The 27,692-nt window shown below is 35.8% G+C and overlaps 6 protein-coding genes across 7 annotated transcripts; 2 read left to right on the forward strand and 4 right to left on the reverse strand.

Annotated features, from left to right (window-relative positions):
- Nucleotides 1–9,578: 9,578 nt before the first annotated feature.
- LOC104771547 (alcohol dehydrogenase class-3) lies at nt 9,579–12,013 on the forward strand. Its single transcript, XM_010496085.3, has 9 exons — nt 9,579–9,721; nt 9,866–10,002; nt 10,110–10,156; nt 10,247–10,572; nt 10,889–10,971; nt 11,071–11,146; nt 11,254–11,411; nt 11,500–11,661; nt 11,747–12,013. The coding sequence occupies exons 1-9, from the start codon at nt 9,688–9,690 to the stop codon at nt 11,861–11,863; spliced, it is 1,140 nt and encodes a 379-aa protein (XP_010494387.1). The 5' UTR covers nt 9,579–9,687; the 3' UTR covers nt 11,864–12,013.
- A 300-nt stretch (nt 12,014–12,313) lies between these two features.
- Nucleotides 12,314–14,853, reverse strand: LOC104771548 (cytochrome P450 89A2). Its single transcript, XM_010496086.3, has one exon. The coding sequence runs from the start codon at nt 13,918–13,920 to the stop codon at nt 12,379–12,381; it is 1,542 nt and encodes a 513-aa protein (XP_010494388.1). The 5' UTR covers nt 13,921–14,853; the 3' UTR covers nt 12,314–12,378.
- LOC104771549 (hypothetical protein At1g04090-like) lies at nt 14,193–16,430 on the reverse strand. Of its 2 annotated transcripts, none has more exons than XM_010496087.3 (2): nt 16,143–16,430; nt 14,193–15,905 (listed from the first exon to the last, which is right to left on the reverse strand). In XM_010496087.3, exons 1-2 carry the CDS (start codon nt 16,309–16,311, stop codon nt 14,317–14,319), a joined length of 1,758 nt encoding a protein of 585 aa, XP_010494389.1. In that variant the 5' UTR covers nt 16,312–16,430; the 3' UTR covers nt 14,193–14,316. The 2 variants fall into 2 exon arrangements, with proteins under 2 accessions (XP_010494389.1, XP_087362232.1); XM_087506106.1 differs by having other exon boundaries at nt 14,193–15,919; nt 16,143–16,343.
- A 228-nt stretch (nt 16,431–16,658) lies between these two features.
- Nucleotides 16,659–19,895, reverse strand: LOC104771550 (nuclear transport factor 2). Its single transcript, XM_010496089.3, has 9 exons — nt 19,480–19,895; nt 19,248–19,382; nt 18,706–19,015; nt 18,373–18,617; nt 17,885–18,101; nt 17,600–17,721; nt 17,439–17,507; nt 17,257–17,335; nt 16,659–17,120 (listed from the first exon to the last, which is right to left on the reverse strand). Exons 1-9 carry the CDS (start codon nt 19,507–19,509, stop codon nt 16,978–16,980), a joined length of 1,350 nt encoding a protein of 449 aa, XP_010494391.2. The 5' UTR covers nt 19,510–19,895; the 3' UTR covers nt 16,659–16,977.
- A 1,714-nt stretch (nt 19,896–21,609) lies between these two features.
- Nucleotides 21,610–22,249, forward strand: LOC104771551 (mitochondrial import receptor subunit TOM9-2). Its single transcript, XM_010496090.3, has one exon. The coding sequence runs from the start codon at nt 21,708–21,710 to the stop codon at nt 22,008–22,010; it is 303 nt and encodes a 100-aa protein (XP_010494392.1). The 5' UTR covers nt 21,610–21,707; the 3' UTR covers nt 22,011–22,249.
- Nucleotides 22,250–23,636: 1,387 nt separating this feature from the next.
- LOC104771553 (plasmodesmata-located protein 1) lies at nt 23,637–25,308 on the reverse strand. The gene is made up of 2 exons (XM_010496091.3): nt 24,321–25,308; nt 23,637–23,909 (listed from the first exon to the last, which is right to left on the reverse strand). The coding sequence occupies exons 1-2, from the start codon at nt 25,111–25,113 to the stop codon at nt 23,770–23,772; spliced, it is 933 nt and encodes a 310-aa protein (XP_010494393.1). The 5' UTR covers nt 25,114–25,308; the 3' UTR covers nt 23,637–23,769.
- Nucleotides 25,309–27,692: the final 2,384 nt, after the last annotated feature.

Raw genomic sequence — 27,692 nt, forward strand, 5'->3', positions numbered from 1 at the left:
CTGTGCTTACTCAGATTCAAAACAAGAGCATGCATTGGTATGTATATGCTTTCCTGAGTTGCCAGAGTTTCTGCAGGAGGTTTTCAACTATGTGATAAGTTCCCTTAATTGATAAATAAAGATGAAGATCGAACAAGAAGGAGAAGAGAAGGAGAAGGAGAAGAGAAGTGTATTCGGGAATCAGAGAAGGAGAAGAGAAGCTGATGATTCGTTCAATGTGTTAATTGTTCTTGTATATGATCCTTTAATAATTAGAAGATTTTGTGTGCTGGGGAGGATAACCTCGTCGCCACCCTTCTGTTATTGACAACACAATGCTTCTTAAGAAGTTTGCTGGTGAAGGAGGAGAAAGGGTTGATGTGCAAAAGCTGTTTGCATACATTGGACTGTTTACACTTGTTGCTCTCTGGTGGCTTGGTATAATAATATCTTCCATATTTTAGTTTTGCAAGTGTATCATCCAAAACATAACATATGAGACAGGGAATTGTTTGTCTCTTGATCAAAAGTTTGTGTTTTTGGTTGTTTGTTTTCAGTGTGGCCATTAACAGCACTCGGGATGAACCCAAGTTTACCATACCACACTCTAAAAGTTGATGAAGTTGTCTTAGCCAACGGTTTTGTTGGACGTGTCCTCTCTGACTATTTTTGGTACGTTACAATGATTCTATGTTGTCAGCTTGATGATTCCAAGTCTCAAGCATTTAGCGACAATTTTTCCAAAAACTTATCATCTACAGAAACCCTATCATTAGAAATATACCACAGCAACAACAACATAAAAAGGAACACTAATCTGTCTCAAACGCAAAAGCTGGAGAATCTTCTTGGTCTTAGGGTCAATGGCATTGATAATGCAAAATAATTCAAGGAACAACAGATAGGGACAACAGATACTCTCTTCTTTAATTTTTCTTCTTCTACTTATTCTTCTTATTGTCGAATGGGGATCAGAGAAATCAAGCACCAAGGATTCCAATCTACCCAGCACGAACGGGAAATATAATCGAAATCCGCTAGAAGACAATTTTTTCAAATTTGTCAATAACAAAAAAAACATCACGGTTAAACAAAATAAGAAAGAGCTCCTGAATTGGACCGACACACAATGGGCTTTTTATTTCTACCATGTTCGAATACTTTCTAGATAAACCAAGTAATCAGTTCTGCAGTAAAATAAAATATTAACAATAGAATATATATGTCAATACATAAATAGATCAAACCGATTAAGCCCGCAAACCTGCGGTCTCAAGCGGGCAATACCCGATTAAACCGCAAACCAAACGGGCCATACCCGCGAGACCCGCTATATATTGGGCATCATTTGTAAAGCCCATGCCCGACCCGTTGCGGACTAAATGGACAATGCCCGCGGGCTTTAGGCCCGTTTGACACCCCTAGATGGACCAAAAACACACACATAATTGAACTATGGATCGTCGCTCAATATTGAATAGATCAAAATATTGTGGAGGAGTTTTTGTATCTTCACAGTTACACAAACCCTTCGATAATGCACTACAATTTGAAGCCTAATAACATTTTACTTGGTGAATATATGATCCCAAAAATCTGTTCGAAAAAAACTTTTTTATTATTATTTATTTGCCTGCAATTGCATATTATACACGTGAATCCAATTGTAGGTCCGACCCATGTGAAGCCTTCTTTATGTAAAAACAAAAACAAAATAAATACAGATATTTGGGATGGCCGAAATATTAAAAAGTGACGTTCAAACGGAAAAATTGTGGAAACTTGATAAGCAACTAAAACAACATAGTATTTGTAATTTCTGGAAAAAAAAAATATAAAAAAGAAACCTCTTACCATTTTTGTTTTGGACAAAGAGAAACCTCTTACCCTAAGTAATTTTTTGTTTTTTGAAAGATCAGATATCTTCAGTTTTGGGGTGACTATATTCGAGTTTGTTATAAGGGAAAAAACTTGGATAAATATTATTTTGTAACAAAACCGTCATCATCACCAATACGCTCTTCATTCCACTCCACATATACATTATTCTCCCCACCATCTCACATTTCTTCTAATTTGAGTAAAGTTAATTTTAGATGATGTTCAACTACTAGTTGGTAATAATTAACTTTCGTATTGGTAATAATTACTTATCATACATACAAATGTAATTGTTGAATTTCATCCCCAAGTTATTTGTTTTTACTAATTTTTTTATATGATTTTGAGTGCTAATTAGTTTTTCTCTAATTAAAATCCTCACAAAAAATTGACAATCTTCCACATCCACTAGTTAAAATTTTAAATTTTAAAAAAGTTGGAGCTACAATAATAATGCATATTAAATTTCACCCGTCGTATTTTTTTCCAATATAGCTTCATTTAAATTTTCTTATCCTAGGTTTGAAGTTTGAGAGTCTTTTCTTTTTTAAAAAAAAAAATGTTTGAGTTTGTTTGTCGTCAAAAACTATCATCTTAAACTTAACATCAAAAAAATTACATTTTACATTAAATTCTACCTATTTATCATAAATAATTTAAATAATATATTTATTAAAGTAACTATAAAAGATACATTGCAAAATATCAAGATAAATATTAATTAGTATATATGAAATCATATTATAATATTAAATTACTAATAAAAACACACACCACCTAAATCATAAATTATATGTAAAATACCAAATACAAAATTATTTTTGTAATATTTATATATATGCTTGATTAATGCATTCCGAGTGATAAACTTATTTATTTTTAATATGTAGATTACGAGATAAAACTGTCAAAATCAAATATTTCAATTACTTTAATTTCTATTGCATATGGTGTTGGTTTTGCATCTCTAATTGGTATGTTGATAACAGTTCATCATTAATTATCATATTATATTTTAGTAAAATATTTATAATGTGTAAAAATCGTTTTTAATAGTTATTTGGTTCGGACATGCACGTTCGTGCGGGGTTGATATCAAAAACTAAGTTTATGATCAAGTTTGCAATATATTATGAATGTGTTAGGTTATGTTGTAAACGTATTTTTTATGAATATTATTAACATTTATAATCCAAACTTGTCGATATAGAGAAAAAAATGCTCGGATATTTTTTATTATCAGTAGTGATACATTAAAAAATAGTAAAAAAAAGGTAACATGTTTATAGTTTAAACCCATCTCGTCTCGTCTTGTGAACTATCAAACATGATAAAATCCACCAAAAATATTAAAATTTCTCAAATCAGATGACCTAGATTGTGTAGCGGAACAAATCTATCTCGTTAGGCCTGCCTTGTAATGATTTTGGTATTTTTACCCGTAATAAACCCGTCCCGTAAACCCCATAAGAGAAGTGTCTACATTCATCGTGTTTAATTTTGCAAAACTTATGGATAAAAGACGTTTTAATAATAATAAAAATTGAAAAATTATTTTAAGATTGTATAATATAGAAATTAAACTATTTCATATATATTACAAACTATTAAACTATTTCATATATATTATTACTATATATTAGAACATTTAAAATTGAAAATCATTTACGTAATTATACTATTGGGCTTTATATGACATGTTTTGTTTGATATCTTATTATATAAAGTTGGATTTTGAAAGTTAGTCATTAATAAGATTTTGACATGTGTCAAGTTTATATCAATATGAGATTTTGACATGTGTAAAAGTTAATAGTTAATAGGAGAGATTTGAGATTACAACAAAAAACAAAATATTTTGTTTTAAACAATATTAATAATGTAAAAAGAGAATTATCAACAATTAAAAAAATTACAAATTTTAATAATTATAAGGAGATTATATATATATATATATATATATATTTCATAAAATTTGAAATTATAACATTTATTTTTAATTTTAAGTTATAAATTCTACCAAACAAATAGAAATGGGATTAAGGAAAATATACAGTTAATTATTAATTCTAAATTTTGTAAATACTCACTTCTATATAACTATAGATCGTCTCATATTTTTCATCTAACAAAATAATTTATTCAAAAATATTACTTTCAACTTTGTTATATTGGTAAAACGTTTTTAATGAAAAGGTAAAATTTTCTTAAATTTTTAAACCAAAATTTTCTCCTACTTTCTTCTTTTACAGTTTGGAATAGGTAAGATTAATATGTTGACCAAAAAAATAATTAATATATACATTTTCTTTTTTTAATCTGTATTTTAAAATTTAATGTAGTATTTTTAAATTGTTTTATTTAATTTATCTTGTCACCTTTGAATTATTTGGGACTCATATATTATCTTGCTTATAATTATTTCTATATTTATATCAAATTAATTTTCTTATAATTTCTCAACCTTGATTGGTCGGTCATAGACATTTTTTGTGCAAACATAATTGTTACCATTCATTCAATCCCAAAGGGAGAAAGAAGTAGAAGCTCATCAACCTAATGGTTATGTAAAATAGGCTAATCAAACACAAGCTTACAACAAACATAGATAAATAGATTGGAAAAACATAAATTGTTGTTGATAGATACATAGGAGTTTGGAGACTGTGACACCCTGGTTTGCAGATAGGTTTTAAAAGAATTGTTTTGGCAACCTATGTCACCAAAGTGTACTTATCTTTTCGATCAAGGGTTCTGAGAGAACACCAGAATTAAACGTGTTTGAGCTGGAGTAGTGTCAGGATGGATAACCTTTCGGGAAGTCATTGTTGGAATTGTGTGAGTGAGGATAAAACACAAGAAAATATCATATGGTGATTTGTAGGGTCGGTAAACAAGTATTTTAAACCTCCCAGACTTAACAGACCGGCCGTCGGATATGGATGGACCAGGAGTAAACATGGGGCCCACTAAAGAAGGTGGACCTGTGGACATGGGCTCACTAAGCAAGGTGGCAGTCAGAGCGTTCCAGAGACAAAGGCTACATCATGGTGTCAAAAACACTACCACGAATATATTGGAAAATTTAATATTAGTTATTATCAAAAGATTTTATGACGTAAGCAAATGGTCTTTAGTTTCATTGGTTGTGGGAGCAAACCATTTTGAGATAGCTAAAAGACGTGAACGTGTTCTCTCCATATATGAGGAGGGCAGAGCCGAGGTTATCTCCATAGTGGAGGAGGTTGGACACAATGTTATCTCCCTAAAGCAGGAAGGTGGAGCCAAAGTTCTCTTCATGCTGGAGGAGGTCGGACGCAATGTTCTCTCTATAGGGAGAAGGACGGAGCCGAGGTTCTCTCCATGGTTGGTTGTACACTATTGTGACGATACATCATTGATTAGTATACTATGTAATATATTTTTTATTCGAAATATTTTTTGAGCCAATAATTTTAGTATTAAAAACACTATGCAAAAGTGAAAGTAAAAAGACATATAATAGTTGGATTAGTGTGTTCATACATACATTTTCTAGATGGTGGTAAATAATATATTTGTAATATACAGTATATTTATGTGTAAAAAATACGCTTTTAATGGTAACATACATAAAAGATCTGTAAATGAATATAATTCTGTATATTATAGCAAACATAAAACTTATAAATAACGTACAACAAATTTTATTATATTTATGTGAAATTTAATTTAATTCAAAATTTTAAACCCGCACAACGGGCGGGTCCTAATCTAGTATGTAATAAAGTATTCTTTTACTCTTGAGAAAGAAAAAGAACAAAAATGACGACAACTTTGGGTTGAAAAAAAATACGATGTCGACCACTTTACCAAAAATTAGAAGTGGGAAATTGTTGAAAGGAAGAGGTGAAGATGCAACTCTTCAGTCTTCCTCAGTCAATCAATCTCATAAGAGAATGCCACTTGAAAAATATGAGAATTATTTGTAACAATTGATTTCGTATTGTTATCAATGATTACGATTTTGAAAGTTTGGAAGATTTTAGAATAAGTTACTACAAATTAGGTAAAATATAATACTCGCAAATCGTTCTTTTGGAAATATATATTCGTGAGAATATCCACATTTTATGTTAATGTATTTATGATTTACTTATTTTTATTTATAGGCATACAATCTAGGCCTGGGACAAGAAAATTGGATCCGCCGGATATCCGGATCCGTATCCGGTATCCGATCCGAAAACCCGGATATCCGGTAAAACGGATCCGGATTTGGATCTTACATTTCACTATCCGGCCGGATACGAATACGGATCCGGATACTTAAAAAAATTCGGGTCGGATATCCGGATCCGCCCAAATGTATATTATATTATATTTTTAAGATATATTTATTAGATGTGAAATAAACACGTATATGTAGTGCAGATATGAGAAGATAAATTTTGCTTTTGTCGATGTGGGACCTTTCAACTGTCCCTTCCTTCGTCCACTTATCCCACATCGAGTATAAAAGAAAAATGTGTCATACTTCTTCTCTATAAATAAGGCCAAACCCTTCTATTCTCTCACAATTGCTTATTGGGTTTTCCAAATGAAGCCCATCTAACAAAATAAACCGGATTTCGGATATCCGACGGATAACCGAGATTTTATCGGATAACCGAAAACCGGATATCCGGGATTTCGGTTCCGGATTCGGATAGTAGAACTGTCTATCCGGCCGGATCGGATACGGATCCGGATACCATCAAAAAGGCCGGATATCTGGCTCCGGCCCAGGCCTAATACAATCTATACCAATGAAGATCCGCGTCCTTTACCAATGAAGATCCGACTAAGTTATTCTTGATCCGAATGATCTTATAACTGATGACTTAACACGCTTAGGATCTGCGTCCCTTACCTATCAAGATGCGAATCACTTATTGTAGATCCGATTAACTTTAGAAACGAGAAATCAAATCTCATGTGATAGAGCTTAAAAGTAGAAACAGCTCTAACAACAATGAAATATCAAACCCTAAGAGTTTACAGAGATAATTGGAGAAGAAGAAGATTACACAAATCAATATTTTCTGGTTAATTCTGCAAATGTTCTACGCTTCCCCCTTATAACCTTCAGCTCCCTTTCTCCCTCAAACAAACTTTTCAGCCAATAAACTTCACCCACGTGTCCAGCAACTTGTTACTTTTCACGTGCCACACATGCTCCTCTTCTCATCTCTTTTCCTGTATCAGCGAGTGGGCGTAAAATTTAGAGAAATTTGTCAATTATGCCATGAACAGTGGCAATCTTTCTCTCATATGCCACTTTCCTGAATCCCTTTTACCGCCTGCCACAAAGAGTTAAGAAAATGACATTTTTATCCTTTCCCTATCGATTGCAATACTTAAGCAATTTAAGTAGAAAAAATTAATAAAAGATGAGATATTGAGACGAAGTGACATAAAATAGACAGAGGCGAGACTTTCTCTTCTCACAAAATCAAAGACTATTGGGTAATAGAAAGAGATCTGCGACTGTAACCAAGAGATCCATTGAACAAATGGTCTAATTTTCATTATTCCTGCTCTCTCTCTCTCTTCTCACAAAATCAAAAGCCATCGTCGAGACTTTTCATCTTCTGAAATCCGCCGTCGCTGTTTGCTCTAGTTCAAATTGTATCCCAACTATTCTCCATTTCAAGTCTGATGAAGACTCATGCTCTGGAAATATGGTCCTTCCGGACAACTGATGTATTTTATGTCCACCATTTCCTGTCTAGTTATTATCATGTAGTAGATCATATCCGGTTAGCCAAAAAAGCTTCTTATTGCAGGTCTCATAACGAAGCAGGTCCAGCAGGCAACGATGATCCTTTGATGGACCAGAATCGACATTTGAGGTACATGTCCATCACACTTACGTCTTTATGTTTGGTTCATGACTAACAACATACCAACTTCTCCCCTTTGCAGGTCGGGTGCCGACAAAGGCGCTGGTAATGTTGTCTGTTCGATAGACAACTTCTAGAATCCAAGGTATATGTCCATTCACTTGTGGACATTTTGTTGGAATGATTGTTGTATTCATTTGGTCAACTTGTATTTTTGAGTTTGCAGCAAACTAACTTCTCCCCACTGCAGGTAGGCTGAGGACGCAGATATTGGGTCTATTTTGCCGTCGGTGGACCACGCCCAACAACAAAAGTAGATGTCCATCTTCTGGTTGACATGTGATGGATTTTTGTTGCATTCATTTTTAAATCTTGTATATTTCCTGTTACTGTCATTGTGGACAACATTACAAACTCCTCCCCATTGCAGGTCAGATCAAGACTTTAGGAATGTCTTGTCTTCTGTGGACCAGTTCCCTGAGAAGAATAGCAAAAGTGAAGCAACTCCGGAGGAAGCCATTCAGGACAACAATAATAGATGTCCATCTTCTGGTAGACATGTCTGATTTTTTTTGTCTATCAACCTTTTGTTTCGAAATCTACATGGGCTACCAACTTTTTCTTTTGTCTATCAACATTTCATTTTGTCTATCAAAATTTTGTTTTGTCTACCAACCTTTTCATTTGTCTATCAACCGTTTGTTTCAATACCTAATGGACTATTATTGTTTCAAACCTCTTTGTCTATTTTTTCCTCTATCTAAATTCATCTGTTGAACTTTGCAGTCTGATAAACAAATATTTAGTTTGCGGGGAATTTTAATTTTTAGTCTACTTATATATGGCCAATATATTACACAACCGGCGTTGCGATGGACATCAATTTCATTTTGTCTTTCAATGGACTACTATTTTCCTCCACATTTCTGATAGACACTAATAAACTTAGAGTGTAATATACAACCTTCAAGTAGTTCCTCATCTCTTACATATCCAAAAAACCACCATCAACTAGATCCTCATCTATCCCACTTCCAAAAAACATATTCCATCCAAAAGATCAAACATGATGTATGTCTACCATGAATAGACAATCAACCCTAACTAGACAACCCCATAAAAAAAACTAATGGACCAAGCTCTGTTGTCATTAATGTCTGTCCCATCGGCATTAATGTCTCCCTCTCTTCTAATTTAGTTTCCTTTTGAATTCTCCCGCATGCATTTTTCTCAGTTTTTAGATCAAGGGTAATTTGGTCTTATCGCACCTTCCCTCAATTACAAAATTGGCATTTTAGAGAAGTAAATAAAAAACTGGCATTTTTGAGAAGTGTTTGTGGAAAAATGGCATTCTCAGCCAAATTCCCTAAAATTTAGATTGTTTAGTTAGATGGCCCATTTGCTTAAAGATATATACATTATTGCAGCTGTTACTTTTGATTTATTAAAAAAATCAGTTATGGACAAATCTCTGGGTAGATTGTGTATCATGCACTTCGGATACCCTCTCTCGACAATGCAAATGCAGTGTTTGTTGATTTTGGATGTGGACAAATCTCTTTTTATTTCGAATTGTTAAGATCTTCTTGCGATAATCTCAAACTTTGAGAATTGGTCTATCTTTATATCAGAAGATGTATTTTGACACATTTTTTTTTTTTAAATCTTCTGAAAGGATGAAATATCTATCGATTATTGTAATTTGGACCAAAGCGTATGACATTATGTGTCTCGGGTCCTACTTGCTAATCAAAATCGGACTTCTCTCACTCGATTATTATTGACTTGACCCGACCCGACCCGACCCGACCAGACCAGACCCGACCAGACCCGACTAGGGTTAATTACATTTCTAGCCCCATGAGAAGAAGAAAAAGAAGAAACGACACACCACCAAAGTGGCCACCAAACACCACTGCTCACTCTTTTTCTCTCTATCTCTCTAAAATCTCTTCCTGCGTCAATGGCGACTCAAGGTCAGATTATCACATGCAAAGGTATTGTTTTATCCTCGATCCTCCTCATCACTCACTCTCTCTCGTCCTCTTAGATTATAGCGTTTCCGATACATGAATCTGATGTTTTGAAAACCCTATCTCTCCTCCGATTGTGATTTTTTTCTCTGGTTTTGGATTTCGTAGCTGCTGTGGCTTACGAGCCAAACAAGCCTCTTGTCATCGAAGATGTGCAGGTGGCTCCACCTCAAGCCGGTGAGGTTCGGATCAAGATCCTCTACACTGCTCTTTGTCACACCGACGCTTACACCTGGAGCGGCAAGGTTCGCTTGTTCTCTCCATTTTTCATTCATTTCTCCTCTGTAATTGAGTTGTTTTGTTAGTGAATCTAAGTCATCTCAATAGGCTGAGTCCAAATGTTTGATTACAGGATCCTGAAGGTCTCTTTCCGTGTATCCTTGGTCATGAGGCTGCTGGGTATGTTAAATGTTTAATCATCACTAAATCCAGTTTTTAGGGTTCTTTTATCGTTGTTGAGATGGTTGTTTTTTGTTTTTATGGGAATAGGGTTGTTGAGAGTGTTGGTGAAGGAGTAACAGAGGTTCAACCTGGTGATCATGTCATCCCTTGTTATCAAGCTGAGTGTCGTGAATGCAAGTTCTGCAAATCTGGCAAGACTAACCTCTGTGGCAAGGTTCGATCTGCTACTGGTGTTGGGATTATGATGAATGACCGCAAGTCCCGGTTCTCGGTTAATGGGAAACCCATCTATCACTTCATGGGTACTTCGACGTTTAGTCAGTATACTGTTGTTCATGATGTTAGTGTCGCCAAAATTGATCCTCAGGCTCCTTTGGATAAAGTTTGCCTTCTTGGATGTGGTGTTCCCACTGGTAAGAGTTAAACCTCTCTTAAGTTGCACCTTCCTCTACATTTCCTTTTGTTTTGTGGAACTTCATTACTCTTTCTTAGTGATTGGTAGTATGCTTAGTTTAGAGTGTCCTGGCATATCTGTGTATTAATGTAACATCAGCTGATAACGTTGATCTGCATAGTTCTTCACCATTCTCGTTATTCTTTCCCGACAGGAACCTAATATTTTCTCACTCCGTGCTCGTTTCTTCTTTCTTTTCGAGTTTTTTGACATTTTGCTGATAGAAATGAGCATTATGGTCTCTAACATTATCTCCTGTATTTGCGTCCTATTAGGTCTTGGAGCAGTTTGGAATACTGCAAAAGTAGAACCAGGGTCAAATGTCGCCATTTTTGGTCTTGGCACTGTTGGACTTGCTGTAAGCTACTGCCTCAAACTTTTTAGTTCTTCCGTAATTCCTTTTTTCTGCAAGGAAGAGAACCATTTTGGTTAAAAGTGTTGAATTGTGAATGGATAGGTTGCTGAGGGTGCAAAAACAGCTGGTGCTTCAAGGATCATTGGCATTGATATTGATAGCAAGAAGTATGAAACTGGTAAATCTTCGTGTCTTGTTAAACTGATAACACTGGATTAGTTCAAGTTGTTTTGGAAATCTTATGAGTTTTACTCATATAATTGAATTCCTTGGTTGGAATTTCAGCAAAGAAGTTTGGAGTTAACGAATTTGTGAACCCGAAGGAGCACGACAAGCCAATTCAGGAAGTGATTGTCGATCTCACTGATGGAGGTGTTGATTACAGCTTTGAGTGCATCGGGAATGTTTCTGTGATGAGAGCTGCATTGGAGTGCTGTCACAAGGTAAGTCATCCATATACATTCAGAAGAAAGTGTTCAAAAAATGTAGACAAGAGGATGTTGCAAAGAACTAAAGACAATGACATTGCAGGGATGGGGAACTTCGGTGATAGTGGGTGTAGCAGCATCAGGACAAGAGATATCAACTCGACCATTCCAACTCGTGACAGGTCGTGTGTGGAAAGGAACAGCTTTTGGTGGTTTCAAGAGTCGAACCCAAGTGCCTTGGCTCGTAGAAAAGTATATGAGAAAGGTAAGTAAAAAACTTTACACTTTAAGGCACACAATTCTTGATATCTTCTTCTCTTTCTAACACTTGGATCGTTCAAATGATGCAGGAGATTAAAGTGGATGAGTACATAACACACAACCTGAGCTTGGGAGAGATCAACAAGGCTTTTGATCTGTTGCACGAAGGTACTTGCCTTCGATGTGTCCTCGACACCAGCGAATGATAACAACGCCAATGATTCTCTCTGCTTCATCTCTGTGTTTTTGTGACTTTTGTCTTTTATCTGTAATGACGACTTCCTGAGCAATGGACTCAAATCGTGTGTTCTGTCTCTCTGTCTTATCCCTCAATAAAGTTTCATTAAAGACCGAAAGCATCATTATAATTGTTCATTTCTGATTCTACCAATTCTCTGATTCTACCAATTTCCAAGACGGGAAGTACATTTTTGGTCTTGGCACGTTAAGATTTATGAAATAGTATAATATTCATCCGACAATTTTCCTCAACGAAAAATTTTGTTTAAAAGAATCTTCGAAATCGTTTACCGCTTCATTGATTTTAAAGACGTCCCTGATTTTATGAAACATTGTTCTTTGCTTCAGATATATATATATATATATATATATATATATATATTAGCTTTGATTTATTCGAAGCTAATAGAAAGTACTTTACGAAAATTCTAATTCCATAGTTGACTCGACCAAACAAAGGGCACATGTTTTGAATATTAAACTAGTGACTTCTCCTAGGAACAGCAAGAACCTTAAGGGGATGCTTCATGACGACGGTGAACTCGAGCCTCTCCGTCAAGTCAACTTCATGACCTTCTACCTCTTTCCAATGGAACTCCCTGACCATGTTGGCGACGTAGTATTCGAGATGCAACATGGCGAGCCCTATCCCCGGACAAATCCTCCTTCCTGCTCCGAACGGCATCATCTTGATTCCTCTACTTCCGGTTATATCCACCACTTCTTCTTCTCCCATAAATCTCTCCGGCTTAAACACCATCGGTTCCTCCCACACCTTCGGATCTCGTCCTATGTCCGCCACCATAAAGTTGATTGTCCCCTTCTTCGGTACCTTGTAGCCACCCAATACAGTGTCCTCCGTGACACGGTGCGGGAGTAGGAAGTGTCCCGGAGGATGCCTTCGAAGACCTTCCAACACAACTGCCTTTAGATACGGCATCATCTCCACGTCTTCTTCCTCCACCTCTTTTGCTTCTTCCCCGACTACGCTTTTGATCTCCTCGTGTAACCTCTCCTGGATATCTGGATATTTCACGAGGTTCGCCATGATCCATTGTAGTGCTGTGGCCGTTGTGTCAGTCCCTCCAGTGAGAAACTCTGAGCACAAACTCACCAAGTCTTCCTCGTCAAGCTTCCTCTTCTCATCAGGAAGCTCCAAATCAAATAGAGTATCAACATATGATTGTACATAGTCTTTGTTGTCTTCTTCTTCTTCTTCCTCCGACCTCTTCTTCTTCCTCTCTTCAACGATCTTCCTCCGGGCATGAATCAACGGAAGCAGAACATCCCTATGTTGTCTCCGAATCTTGAGAAATTCTTGCCACCTCTTTCGCAAAACCAGTTTGGTGAACTTAGGCCATATGTTGAAGATGTTAAATCTCGGCAAGCTAAGGAGCTGTAGTCTCTGAATGAACTCCACCTGTTTGATTTGCTTCTCGTCGAGTTTATCTCCGAAACACATGAGAACAAGAAGCGAAAACATGGCATACTGGAGATGGTCGACGAGTACGATCGGTTCTTGATCACCTCTGTGTTTACGAAACCTATCAAAGAGGATCCCAAGAACCCAGTGCCGCGCGTGAGAATAACATCTCACGCGCGAGGGATGAAGAATCTCCGAGGTGATGTTTCGTCGAAGAAGCCGCCACGTGGCTCCGTATGACCCGGAGCTGATGTTGTGTTTGTTGATGATCTTGCTGATTGTATCCGATTGTGGACGGTCTGCATAGACTGAACCGTTCAGAACTAGAGCCTCGTGAGCGAGGGTACGGTCGGCAACGAATATGGCGGGGTGGGAAGTGATGCGGAGTGTGACGATGGGGCCTAGACGATGGTGGACGGAGCGGAGGTAGGATTCCAAGCCACCTAACCCTTCCCGGAGCCACTGGAGTGTTCCGAGGAAAGGTAACAAGTTAGGGTCAGGAGGTAACGGAAGAGAGGAAGAGCTACTACGGCTGCGAAGGAGGAGATGGAGAAAGAGAGACACGAAGAGAGAGGCCAAGATCAGTAACCATATCTCCATTTTTGGGTTCTAACTTTTATTACTTTACGTGTCTTCTCACTTAACTTTCTATTCCTAGATATGTATATAGACGTGTGTGGCCAAAGTGGACTTGTAAATTAGTTCATTTTTAGGGCGTGCCATTCACGTATAAAATATTTTTATAATTTGGTCAAACCTTTGGAATATTAATTCATTTCAAAATTTGGAAAAGTTTCTGCGGTGTTTGTTGCAACTCACTGGTGGGGAGATAAGGATAGAGATGGTTTTGTTGGATGGACCACGTCTAGCTCTGAGAGAAAACCACAAGTATAAATCACTGCACGGCGGATCACAAACGAAGAGAAGAAAACAAGAATATGGGCCTAAGAAATAAAATACTCCAGGCCCATATCGTAAGCCCAATACAAAAAAATATCACCACCTCTCGTCGCCGAACCAATTATTCTTCTCCTTAGGTCCCGTCGGACCTTCCTCGCCGGATAATTCAACCGGAAGCTTCGTCAACACAGCATCAAGCCAAGTCCTTAACCTCCATGGCAATCGTTCATTCAACCTCTCAATCTCAGTTCTCGAATCATACACAATCTTCGGTCCCCACTCTCTCATATAACCTAACCAAGGCGGCTCCACCACAACTCCTCCGAGATACTCCGCCGCCACAATCTCATACCTCAAACTCGAATCAACAAACAAATCACTTGTCTCCATATCATTCCTTATCCCAATCCCAAGCAAATCAGATCCTTGTAGATACATCCCTGAGGTAGCGAAGCTCGCGTGACCATGCTTGGAAGAGTAAACCACAGCTCTGTTACTTCCTCCTACGAACTCAAGATCTTGAGGTTCGATCCATTCGCCGCCACTGTGTTGAGAGAAGTAAATAGAGTAAAGCTCGCCGGAGAAGTTGCTGATTCTGACTGTGAAATGTTCCCAATCACAAACGTGTTGACCTGTTTTAGCTAACGAGAGATTCATGAGCCCTAGTTTAAGAGTCGCTGGTCCGTTGAATGGACAAAAGATCCAAAACACAAGATCCGTGAACGTTCCTCCAAATGCTGGCTTAACGTGTACGTAAAGCTTCGCGCTCTCTAGGTCACCACGTTTGAGTTTTTCGCGTCTTTGTTGATCGTTTATAGGTAAATCGATCCAAAACTGCTTATCGTTGGTTCCGCCATGAGGTAGATTCGAGCCTGTTTCGTCGATAGGTTCATTGTTGGTATCAGAGCTGCACAAAACAGCACCGTTCTTGAAGAACCACGAGACGGAAGAAGGTAGATAGGTTTCGTTAGGATGGAAGTAAACTCTCGGACCGTAGTGTTGGATCAAGGCATGGATTTGTTCCATGTTTGGCATTGCGTGTAAACTCGAATCGAGGTTTTTCAAACAAGCGATGGTACGGAGATGATCTTCTTCAGGGGAATGAGTTGTGCAGAAGAAGGTTCCTGTTGAGACTCCTTTGCCCCACATCCCGCGTTCTGAAGGTCTTGTTTTCCATATAAACAAAGGAATGCTTAAAGAATCCGAGAAAGCGGTGATGAGGACTTTATGTGCTTCGCATATATCGGTTTGATCAGCTCGGACACATCTAACTTGATCCAATTCAGGCTTTACGGGACTCGTTGTAACCAAAAATCCGATTGGTTTATACCCTTGAGGAGGCTGCGGTAACCAGAAGTAACCGGAACATTCGCTTTGACGTTCTTCTGATAAGTCATTTGAGCTCCAGACCAATGTATAATCAAGTGGTTGCACAAGTGCAGGCTGTGTCGACTCGGAAGACTTTACTTCTTTTGCTACAAGGAGAAAGCCTCTTAAGAGATGAGAGTCAGACTGACAGTAATGACCTAAACAGTGGAAACCTTCGGGTAAGTTGTCCGGTTTGTAGAAGGAAACACTCTTCTTGCTGTCTCGACGAGAGCAGTACCGCCATACGATTTCAAAGCTTGTGATCTCGGCGACTTCTATATCTCCAAGATTGATTCTTCTTGAACCGAAGCCTGTGCCTGATCATATTCAGCTAAACATGAATCAGAGACAGAGAAAAGGAATCCAAAAGAGAGATGAGTTCTTAAAAAAGAAACAAAGTAAAGTGACTGTTTCTCCCAAGACTTGTAAGGTCGAACAAGTTGTGTTCGTGGATTGCATCAAAAACGAAAGAGCTAAATCCAGAAGTATCAGGGAAAAATCTAAATTCAGATTACTTTCGGATCGGAATTGAAGGAGGTGAAACAGAAAAATACCTGAAGGCCAGTGGGGAATAGAACAAGGGAGGGAGAAGGTCTCAGGCTTCTTCAATGGCGGTTGTAATTCTCTGAGATTGTTCCAATAAAGACATTTGCATCCAAACATTCCTCTCTCTGTCTGCCTCTCCCTGAGATCATCCGATCCGATGGTTTGCGAAACCGACATATATTCTATATTCTAAAGCCTTGTTGGGTCCCAATTCTTTAATCGTCGAGAAATTTCGGTTTTGCAATAATTATTTCTTCTAACAACAAAATAAATTCATGAAAAACATATTTAACAGTGTCTTTGATAATACCTTGATGCATAAGAAATTAAGAAAATAGCGTTAAATGTTTTTTTCTTTTAATTCGGGTGGAAAAAAAAATTAAGAAATTAGTTTTTTTGTGAAATTATGATAATTTACCATTCGGGGGATAATAATGATCACCATATGCGACAGAATAATACCAATCACCTTTTTAAAGTTAAAGCTGATATGCCTGTGGAACACAACTAACAATACATTGAAGTTTGTAATTTAATCCAGAGTAAAATAAAAGGGAAATCAAAAATTGAAATGTTACACAACTAAACCCGTTCCCAAAGGGAGGGTAACAGTCAAAAGCCCTAACTGGCTAATTCTGGCTAAAAAAAAATTTAAGAAAAAACATATATAAACCCAAAATCTTTGTTTCCTTGAGCCAAAAACCAAACCCAACCAAGAAAAACAAATATTACAAACAACATCTTCGGTAGATTAAGGAGGAAGAAGAACCGAAGCTTTTCTTTTGCAACATTCATTCTTTGGTTGCACTAAAACTTATAAGAGATTCTTTTTTTTTTTGCTCCTTAGCGGCCACCGCGGTAGTAACCGTTACCTCTCGGCCTGTAGTCACCTCCATCCTGGCTTCCTCTGCCAGACCCACGGGCACCAAACCTGCCTCTTGGTGCTTCTGTTGGGTAACCGCCCCTTCCACGTCCTCCTCCTCTTCCTGGTCATTCAATAGAAATCACAGTCGATATGAGTTTCATGTGGCAAACTTTCATTCTTATAGAGAACTTTACAAAGTTTTATGATCTAGAAATTTGTTAAGCAAAAGAGCATTGTTTCTTCAAAGGAAGACTTACTAGCTCCGCGAACACCGGCTGGATTAGGTCTTCGTTCCTCAATGTATACTTGCCTTCCACCCAAGTATATAGGAGAAGCCTATTATATTATTACACAAAAGGGAAACAGATAAGAACAAAGTGAAACAGGAACAGAAGATGACAATTAATCTAGTGAGGTAACTGTGGATCATAATCTAGACCTTAATGGCATTCTCAACGGAAGTCATTTCCTCAAACTCAACAAATGCATAGCAAACGCCCATAACATCCTGCATTTTCGGTTGAGTAAGATTGTTAGCTTTGGCTCCTCATATCACTTAAGACAAACATAAACAAATAGCTAAAAACAACGAGATTAAACCTTGCGGGTTCTGAGGAAAACACCATCAGGCTTGATTGTACCAAAGTTCTTAAACTCTTCCTCGATTTCAGAAGCAGATATGTCGGACGGCAAATTCCTAACATACACTGATTTGAACTCAACTGAAACAAGGCAAAACCAGGAAAAAAAAATGAATACACAATTCCAAAATGACAAATTAAAGCAAATTGCAGCACATCCTAATCTAATTCACTTTTCCAACCATCTAAACACTTGCGTGTAATTTTTAGTACATTAGAAGGATCAAAACATTAAACAACTTACAGTCTTCAAATCCGGAGCCATCTTCTGCGTCTGCTCCATATTCAGTAACATAGGGGGCAGATGCCTTTGATTGCTGAACAGGGGCAAGAGGTGCAGCCAGCTGAGGGGAAGGAGTCCGCAGTGGTTGATCCCACTCATTAATATCTTGAGAGTTCTTGTTATATGATGGCTGTGAAGGGGCAACAGGTGCAGCTGCTGCTTCCTTTGCAACCTTTAACTGAGAAACAAAGAAATCAGCACATCTTCAATTAAAGTTACTTTTGCAAAACTTAACCTAGCCAACACCAAAGTGATGTACAAATGACAACCGAATCATGGTTCTTCCTCATGCTACGAGATTATTATATTTTAAAAGAGAGTCTACAATCTACTACTGAGAGATCTTCATAGCGCAAATATAAGTGAACACCACAATGTTTTTCGATAGATATGTTGTTTTGTTACTATGCTGAACAACTACACATGACCATTAGAGAGTGTGTACTTACAATGGAAGCATAACTCATCTTTGATTTTTCAATGGGTTCCTCTGCTGGTGCAGCCCGATGTTCATGTACCACATCAACTGCAACTTCTTCCCTAGGTGTTTCCACAATCGCAACTTCATCGACATAGTCTTCTTGCTGAGGTTGATGTTGGTCCTCTTGCAGACTGTACTTGTCAACAAGATCATCTTTGATTTGAACTGCATTCACATAATCTCTTGCCTCTTGCTCCAGAACATAGTCAGGAACTGGAAAGTCAAACAAGTAAAAAAAAATCAAACGGATGAACCTTTACACCATCTAATAGTTTGGTTTTTCAAAAGCTAGCAAACAAACCTTGGGGTTCCTGATGAGGGGAAGGAGGATTGATATGAGCCTCATGCTTGGTTTCAGTTATATAAGAAGGCTGATGATAGTAAACAGTTTCCTCATCAACAAACTGAAAGACATCATTGAGAACAAAATAACCCTTTTCCTGAGGAGCGAGGAAAAAGGTCTGCACAAAACTCCTTCTGTTGCTGAACTCCTTGGTTTTAACAGATCCCGAAACCACCACGAGAACACCACCTTCCCACGACTCGACTGAATTGATCGTCTTCACTTCAATCGCAGTGAAATTAAGTGACATGACCATGTTGTGAATATGCTACAATCAATCACAACATAAAGAAATTGCAAAAATCAATCAACTCTTCACTATTTGACATTGACAGTACAAATCTTCATCAACTTAAGTTCCACTTAAACCTCTAGAACCTCACAGAACTCAAGTAAAAAGATTGAAACTTGTGAACTAGATTCAAGAATCCGAGTATAAAGATTGAATCTTGTGAACTAGATTAAAAGCAAGATTGGTAGAAGAAAGAGATGATGTTTACCAGCAAAGAATTAGCAGTCTCGGTGGCATCACCATCGATACGAATAGCTCTACTAGACTCTGAGTAAAACTGATGAATAAGATCTGGCTGCTGCTGCAACACTTTATAATACTGCCCAACAAAGTACGAACCCACCTGCACAACACAATACACAACATACATCAATCAAAACCACCGATTCAATCGGGCGTTACGAATCCCAGAAATCAAAATTACAAATTGAAAAACTCGCCTGCGTCGCTCCAGGATAAGGAGTCGCCATTATTTCAACACTAGTAAGAGCTCAAAGAAACAAACCCAAGATCTGGATTGTAAACAAAACCCTTGAAAAGATCAGAAGAAGATCGAATCGGCAAAAAAGAAACTGGATTGAGAATACGAAGTCTCTCTTCTGTGTGTCTCTACGTTATCAAATCGAGAGTAGAGCAGATCTATGGGAGAAGATGAAGGAATTGAGATTTATAGAGGGGTTAACAGAGGTAAAACGAAATGGTGGAGAGTGTTTTTTTTAGATCTGCCTGCGAGAGATTAAAAAGGGTTTTGTGTGAGAGAGAGAGAACTATAGATAGGGTATTGGATTTAAGAGGAGGCGCTCTTTATTCCCTTTTTTTCTTTTTTTCTTTAATGTATCTTTTCTCTTATTGATTTGCCCCATAAGTTTTAAATTCAAACTAAATCAACCCTGACTTTGATTAATTACACTATGAGTCTTTAATTTATTTTCTTCTATGATTTTAATCCCCAAATGTTTTTAGATTACAAAAATATCCAAACATTCTTACCGTTATTACTTTAGAATTGTGTGTTACCTAATGAGGTATATTTGTTATGAGATGATGTCACAATATAGACGCATTAGATGCATAACGTAGTCATGTATTGTTGAGATATAATAATGTGTGTTACCTTATGTTGTTTTGTGATGATCATAAATTCACAATGTGCATGGTTTGAACATCTCTAGCTCATTTTTCCATCTTCTCATCAAAATAGAGTCATTTTAATTTAGAGATGAATTTTTCTGTAATTATCCTCTATTTTGGAGTTCAAAATAAAGATTTCCAGATTTTAGTGTTAATTAGAAATGAATACTCCAAATATAGAGAACAAAATATAAATCTTTATTTTGGATATTAAAATGGAGATGGATTATAGCAAATTTGACTTTAAACTCCATTTAAGATATGAATATAGAGACAAATTTGTGATGGTTTTAGTTGTGCATTTCTCTTGTTATTGAGTATCTTTAGTGATAAATTCATCATGTGTAAATGGATATGAATGTAAATGAGAGAGATAAAAAAAACCAAACTTAATACTGAAGTTATTGTGTAACTATGCAAAAAAAAATGCATGGTGGATTGTTAATTGTCTCCATGTTAAGTGTCAAATATTATAATGATGTCTAATAATTCGTTATTGAGTGATGGAATGATCCAAACTCATTGCATATGTGTAGTATATGGATCAATACTTTATTTTATGATTTTTTCAAATAATCAAAAGTTTAGTATCAGAAATAATCAAATATATCTGTAATAGATTTCTAATGTCATTTGATAAAATTGAACTATTCAGCTGTAAATCTTCAATTCTAATAACAAAAAAATTGATATATGGACCAATTCTTTGAAGTGTTGCTAGAAACACTCCAACGACCGAAAATATAATTTTTGAAAAGTAATATTGTTACTGTTGAGATTTTGAACTCCACCATATATGCAATGGTTGTTTTTCAAATCCAAAAAACAAAAAAATGGTCACAACATCTCTTTAAAGATTTACACATCAATTTTTTAATAAATTCCTAATACATAGGAATTGAGAAACAAACAAAAATTATTTTCGAAGAACATATTATTGCCCGTACAGATATTTCGGTAAGAGAGTTCATCCGCTTATATTTATGATTATTTTATTCAGTTTATATAAAAAATGTTTAGTTTAAATAAAATTTAGTTAAATTCTGCAAAAGTTTGTATAAATTTTGAAAAATATAACTATTTTTTAAAAATATCTAGATTATTTCGAATTATTTATTATGGGGTATCTTTGGATATTATTTATTTCGAGTTTCCCAGATATATTGTTTGGTTTTTGGTTCAGTTTGGATATAATTCCAATAGGATCCGATTCATTATCCATTCGGATTGTATGATTATCCGGTTTGGTTCAAAACCGGATTTTTCAGATCGATTTCTAATTCTGGGTTTTATGCCCAGACGGTTTCGAATTTTGGGTTTTCTGTGCCTGACCTACTTTGAGTCTATGAGCTATCCAAAGTTTTATGGGCCAACTAATTCATTAGACTGCATGGCCCAATTTTGGTAACCAAAAACTCATCTATTGACAAAAGGAAAGAAACCCTCGCTACCCTACCATCCCCACAAACTCTCTTTGTGAACCACCTGAGATTTAGCGATTCAGAAACCACAAACACTCACTTCTTTATATCAATCGATGGCGGCGAAGAGAATCGGAGCCGGTAAATCTGGCGGAGGAGAACCAAACATCTTAGCTAAGATTTCAAACTCCGAGATCGTGTCTCAAGGAAGACGCACAGTTGGAGATGCCGTCGGAGTATCGAAGAAACTGCTCTGGAGCACCGGAAAAGCCGCGTGGATCGCTGGTACAACATTTCTCATCCTTGCCGTTCCACTGATCATTGAGATGGATCGCGAAGTACAGCTCAACGAACTTGAGCTTCAGCAGGCTAGTCTCCTTGGAGCTCCACCGTCTCCAGTGCAAATGCAAAGGGGATGATTGTAAGAAATCCCTAATTACGAATTTAGGGTACTCTGTTTTTTCTCTTGTTTGGTGGTTTTATGGAATTCGAATTTTCGTATAAGAGTGTTTATTTACACATCGGTGGATTCATAAAGTTTGATTTTTGTGCTGTTTTTGTTGTTATCGTCTTCAGATTGATTGTCATCATCTATGTATTTTAGTACTCTTTGTCTTGTTTTACGTTTCTATTGCAATAAAAATAGGATCTTGAGGCACTGAACTTGAAGCTTTTTACTACTTCTCTTAGCTTCTTATAGCGTATTCAATACTCTAGAGTTCTCAAACTTGTTGATAAGTTAGTCAAATTTAGCATCTTTAGGCAATGAAGTTGAAGCTTTTTTTGGCTCTCTTAGCTTGTTATAGCTTATTCAATGCTCTAGAGTTCTCAAACTCGTTCATAAGTTAGTTATATTTAGCATCTTTTAAGCAATGAAGTCGATGCTTTTTTAGGCTCTCTGAGCTTGCTATTGCCAATTCAATGTTGTAGAGTTCTCAGACTTGTTGATAAGTTAGTTAAATTTTGTATCTTTAGGCTATGAAGTTGAAGTTTTTAACTTATCTTAGCTTCCAAGAGCTTAATTCAATGCTCTGGAATTCTGATTCTTGTTAGTATAGTTGAATTTCACTTTCGTAGAATTTCTTAATCTATCCAAAATCTTTGGCGTTGGTCTTCTTCTTTGTTCACAGTACTTGAGCTATGGAGTTTGCGTTTTAATATAAGTCTGGGATAGTTCCTAATTGCCAAGTATATTTGTTCATTAAGATATTTAAGGTGAAAGATTGATTCTTTCTTACTCTAGATTTAAGGTGAAAGAGTGTTATGTCAGACTGATTCTTAGACTTAGTTCAGAGATCTTTGTAAGATGATGTATGTCCCCTGTCTCCTCTCGGTTTGAGACATCATGTTCAGGATCAAACTTACCAAAAAAAATAAAAGGTTTTTAGCGCCTAGAATGGTTTATTACCATAATTGTGCATATTTTTGAATTGTATCACAATCACTTTACATGGCGTAGATATGATTTTATAGATGTAGTGAAAGGTATAGTTGGATGATACAGTGAATCTCACTAACTCCAAAGCTTCCAAAGTGAGATATACCACCAATAAAGCTTCACTCTTTCTCAACGGAAACGACTGTAACAGAGAATTTATCAAGAAATTGAGGAATAACGTACACTTGTATAATTGTATTGCTTCACTAATAAAAAAGCTGCTTTAACTTCTTGTTGAGTATTTCTCTTTTTCATCAATTTTGCTATTTTGATGTTTTCATTTTACTTTATTTATTTTTCCATCGTGGATATGCTTCTTTTTTTTTTTTTTCTCATCTTTAACATTGGAAATGGAGCAACATGTACTAATCAGTAAGTTGAGCAATCTCTTTCATCTTTCAATGGTCAATTAAATAAAATGACACACGATTTGAAAGAGAAATTAGATAAGTGACAAAGCCTACAAAAAAAAATGACAAAATCAAGGAAATCAAACTAAACTATAAATCCGAAATCAGAATCCTTTTTTTTCTTCTTAAACATTTTAATTGATAAAACCATCCAAAATGTTTTATGTGCATTGATATTTTCTTGATTTCCATGCCACTTTTTGTGATGCAAACAATCTTAAATCAATATCATAGTTGAATATACACAGTTTGGACAAGCTACTAATCATTTTTCTAAGTAACCTTATAAAATTTTGTTGAATGTTTTGGGGTAGATGAGTAAAAGAAAAATCAGTAAGCATCATATTTACTAGTCTTCTTCTTCATGGCAGATCTCAAAACCAACAAACAAACAATGATAAACCCTAAAACAAAAACTCCTCCCACCGCCAAAGCTATCGTCCTTTCTGTGTGTTGTCTCTTCTCTCCACCTACACCCACACACAATCAATCACCCATTAAAGGCCGTTCCCTTATAATTCACACACAAATTTTTGAAGTCTCCCTCACTCACATGTAACCAGAATGATGTGTCAACATTCTAAAATTTGATAATATCTCTTCTTTTTTATAAAGTAAAAATTTCCCCACTAATATTTCTTTGTTTTGTCTTAATATCTTCCACTAGTTCTATGTTTTCCTCCTGCCCCCATTAATTTCTGTCTAATCTACTTGACAATGAAACTACATACTATAAGATAACATTCTTCTACGAGCTTCATGTGTATGGGTAACTATCACCTAATTATTAGTATGATTTAAATACTACAAATGCTACACTCACTAAATACAATAGAAGCATACAACTAAAACTAGGATTAAATTAGTAACTTTTGTTTTACCTGAGAGTGGTTCTATGTTTGGAACACCCTGACCCTGAGAGTAGTAACTATAGCTAACGAAGCACTTGTGAAGATAAACTTGTCCCGAGTTCGAATTGCCACACTCGCTTTTTGCTTTCTCAAATCCATCTTTCACGCATTCACCACAATCTGAATTTCCCAAACTACCCTCACACTGTCCCAACACGTACACCGACTCATACTGCCCCGCGTAAAACCCTCCTCCGCTGCCGCCACCGCTACCGCTGATCCCACCGGTTTTCACACCGTTCTCCGCCATACCAAACGCCGTATCTCTCTTCCCGGAGAACCCAGGATCACTGCTCTGTTTTTTCCCGCAGAGACGGAACAGCATCTCAGTACCGGAAGTCTGTCGGAACCCCGAGATTTCGTACCGGATATAACACCCGGCGAGCTGAACACGAGCAGCCACCACCACATTACCGTCGTCTCCGCCGCCGCCGCAGAGTTTAGATACGAGTTTAGGGATTTTAGATACGCAATCTGAGCACTGAGGAGCGTGGAGATCGCCGCGGCACTGAAAAACATCGATCACGGCGGTGGCGTTATCAGTTCCGGAGGTTGTGGACGCAAAAGAGCTCTGTGCTGACTGAGAAACTAAAGAAGCGAACAAGCTTTTGAGATTCTGAGAGAATACACCAGTTGGGTCTGGATACCTCTGGTTCGCGCAACCTTTAAAGATGAGATTTTTATAATCACCATGATCACTGGAGATTGCAAAGAATGGTAAGAAGAACCAAAAGATGAAGACTTGATGTATTATTAGTTTCATAACTGAGAGAGACAGAAACAGAGAGAGGTTTCAGAATTTTATGATTCTTGATTAGTAGTTTCTGCATAAAGTTTGTGTTTTTATTATGTGTCTAGAAATTATAAAATGTTTTGCCGTTTTTGTTTTATTTTTGTCTTTTTGAGGGTTTAAAGACAAAAAATATGTAACGGGTTTTGTCGTGTGAAACCATGGAAAATTAAAGGAGTATATACTTTTCTTCGGAATCTTGCTTCAAGGTTAAGATAAAAGAAAGAAACTTTCAGACGACAAGTGTTTTTTGTTTTTTTTTTTTGTTTTCTTATTGATTTGTTTTGGGACAGATTATGTAATACAGTATCAAAAAAAAAATGATTACTGTTATCCTTTTTTTATGTTGAAATTTAGTCAAAAACCTTTAACGACATTAAATTTGTGACTTTAGTGTCACATAACATTAAGTATCATATGAAGAAAAAAAAACATTTTCAGCTGGATATTGTTCAATGGGCATAGGTTTTTTGTTCAAGGCACTAATTAAGATATATTTTGATATAAATTCTAGGATGAAACGAGAAGAAGAATAATAAATTTTGGGGCATTCTCAAAAATATTCCTTTTTCCATACCCTTTTTAAAAATATCATTTCATGTTGACCATTTTTAAAACTATCCCTCTTTATATATAAAATGACCAAATTACCATTTTTTGAGTGACAGCAAGAATGTACAGTCATCAAAATCGAAAATATTTTCCCGTCAAAAAAATTTCCCGCCAAATTTTTTTTTCCCGCCAAAATCGAAATTTTTTCCCGCCAAAAATATTGAAATTTATACTTTTTAAAAACATTGTAAACGCTTTTAAAAAACTTTTAAAAGCGTTTACAAGGTTTTTAAAAAGTTTTTAAACACATTGTAAACGCTTTTAAAAACCTTGTAAATACTTTTAAAAAGCTTGTAAATGCTTTTAAAAGGTTAAAAGCATTTACAAGGTGTTTAAAAACCTTTTAAAAACCTTGTAAATTTTTTTTAGCGGGAAAACTTTTTTGTCGAATTTTTTAACAAAATTTTTTTGGCGGAAAAATTTTTTGGCGGGAAAATATGTCGGAAAATTTTTGGCGGAAAAATTTTGTTTTTCTTTTTATTGAATAAAATAATTTTCATCGAAGGGTAAAATGGTCATTAAAAATTAAAAGAAGGCAAAAATAAAAATGGCCAGAAAAATGAGTATTTTTGAAAAGAGATATATCAAAAGAGGCATTTTTAACAAATTCTCATAAATCTTAGACCTTGTGTAAGAGTTCAATGATTGTTTTGATTTTATTTTTATTCTAAAACAAAACATGTTCGTTTTGAGAGTTTCCATGGTTTTCAAATCATAATTGTGAAGTGATCATCGGAGCTAATCATAGAGTTGTGTTTTTTTTTTTGTAAATTACTGTACAAAGAAAATCAAAGTCAAAGTGTTTCGTTGTAAATTGATAAGCATAATTGTTTTTTTTTTTTTTTTCTTTTGCAGAATTTTTGATTATATGATCCTATATGATATCTTTTGAGTTGGTGAGGGTCGAACCATTGCTTCGGAATTATGGTCAGGATCGGACAGCGTAATCTCTCCAACAACTCTAACAACACTTTGATATTTTAGATCTTTCAAATCATAAAGGCTACAAAAGGAAAGAAAAATGTAGCAAGTGTATTGGAACTACGATATGTGATGCTCTTAGTTCTAGGTATTTGAGTGTTTAAAGTATAAACTAATTATCTTTAATTATCTATACAATGTTAGTGAGAGAATTATTAAAAGGAGGATTGGATTTTATTAAAATAAAATATATATCAAAATTATACTTATATTATATTTAAATATCGAATAATCGAGATATATGGTAAAAAAAATTCAATATATAAGTTTTAGTTTGATATATGGTATATATAAGAACTTTGTTGTGTAATCCTCTTAGTTATAGACATTTGGGTGTTTGAAGTATATATTATCATTAGTGAGATAATACTTAAAAAAGAGGGTTGGATTCAATTAATTTAGGATTAGAAATAATAATGTTTATTAAAACTCTATACGTATATCAGAATTGAATAGCGAATAATCGAAATATATAGTAAAAATATTTTCAATCTTCCAGTTTTCCGTATGAAATCACACATGATGTAAGTTTGGTGTGCTACATCTTTATAATACACCATATATGAGTAGATTGGTGTAATAATGGTTTTTGGTTTCTTATTCTCATAATGTATGCTCCTCATGTTTTGTTCTTAGGTCATCTCTAACGGTATTGAATATAGACAATTTGTTATAAAGATCCTTTTTGAGATACTCCTTTTCAAAAATATATTTTTCTTTGATCATTTTCATTTTTACTTTTTTTACACAATTATAATATGTTAAATTAATCATTAGAATTTTTTGTAGGTTTGGGTTATCTATTTTATATTTAGAGTATAGTTTTTAGGAGGTATGTTTAATATTTAGAGTTTAGAATTTAATCATTTTATATATTAAAAAGGAGTATTTTTGAAAATAAACACCATGAAAGAGTATTGTTGAAAAGTGACATAGAAAAATGAATATTTACCTTAAAT

This window comes from Camelina sativa, chromosome 20 (assembly GCF_030686135.1).
Source record: "Camelina sativa cultivar CO46 ecotype springtype chromosome 20, ASM3068613v1".
Taxonomy (NCBI): domain Eukaryota; kingdom Viridiplantae; phylum Streptophyta; class Magnoliopsida; order Brassicales; family Brassicaceae; genus Camelina; species Camelina sativa.

Excerpts from the sequence above, each read along its gene's own strand:
- LOC104771548 (XM_010496086.3), bottom strand. The coding sequence starts at position 13,920 with ATGGAGATATGGTTACTGATCTTGGCCTCTCTCTTCGTGTCTCTCTTT.
- LOC104771549 (XM_010496087.3), bottom strand. The coding sequence starts at position 16,311 with ATGTCGGTTTCGCAAACCATCGGATCGGATGATCTCAGGGAGAGGCAG. Across the intron at positions 15,906-16,142 it reads TATTCCCCACTGGCCTTCAG|GCACAGGCTTCGGTTCAAGA; the intron begins GTATTTTTCTGT and ends GAATATGATCAG.
- LOC104771551 (XM_010496090.3), top strand. The coding sequence starts at position 21,708 with ATGGCGGCGAAGAGAATCGGAGCCGGTAAATCTGGCGGAGGAGAACCA.
- LOC104771550 (XM_010496089.3), bottom strand. The coding sequence starts at position 19,509 with ATGGCGACTCCTTATCCTGGAGCGACGCAG. Across the intron at positions 19,383-19,479 it reads CTTATCCTGGAGCGACGCAG|GTGGGTTCGTACTTTGTTGG; the intron begins GCGAGTTTTTCA and ends TGTGTTGTGCAG. Across the intron at positions 17,508-17,599 it reads TTTTCCTCAGAACCCGCAAG|GATGTTATGGGCGTTTGCTA; the intron begins GTTTAATCTCGT and ends CCGAAAATGCAG.
- LOC104771553 (XM_010496091.3), bottom strand. The coding sequence starts at position 25,113 with ATGAAACTAATAATACATCAAGTCTTCATCTTTTGGTTCTTCTTACCA. Across the intron at positions 23,910-24,320 it reads AAACATAGAACCACTCTCAG|GTGGAGAGAAGAGACAACAC; the intron begins GTAAAACAAAAG and ends GTGTGGGTGTAG.
- LOC104771547 (XM_010496085.3), top strand. The coding sequence starts at position 9,688 with ATGGCGACTCAAGGTCAGATTATCACATGCAAAG. Across the intron at positions 11,147-11,253 it reads TAGCAAGAAGTATGAAACTG|CAAAGAAGTTTGGAGTTAAC; the intron begins GTAAATCTTCGT and ends TTGGAATTTCAG. Across the intron at positions 11,412-11,499 it reads CATTGGAGTGCTGTCACAAG|GGATGGGGAACTTCGGTGAT; the intron begins GTAAGTCATCCA and ends ATGACATTGCAG.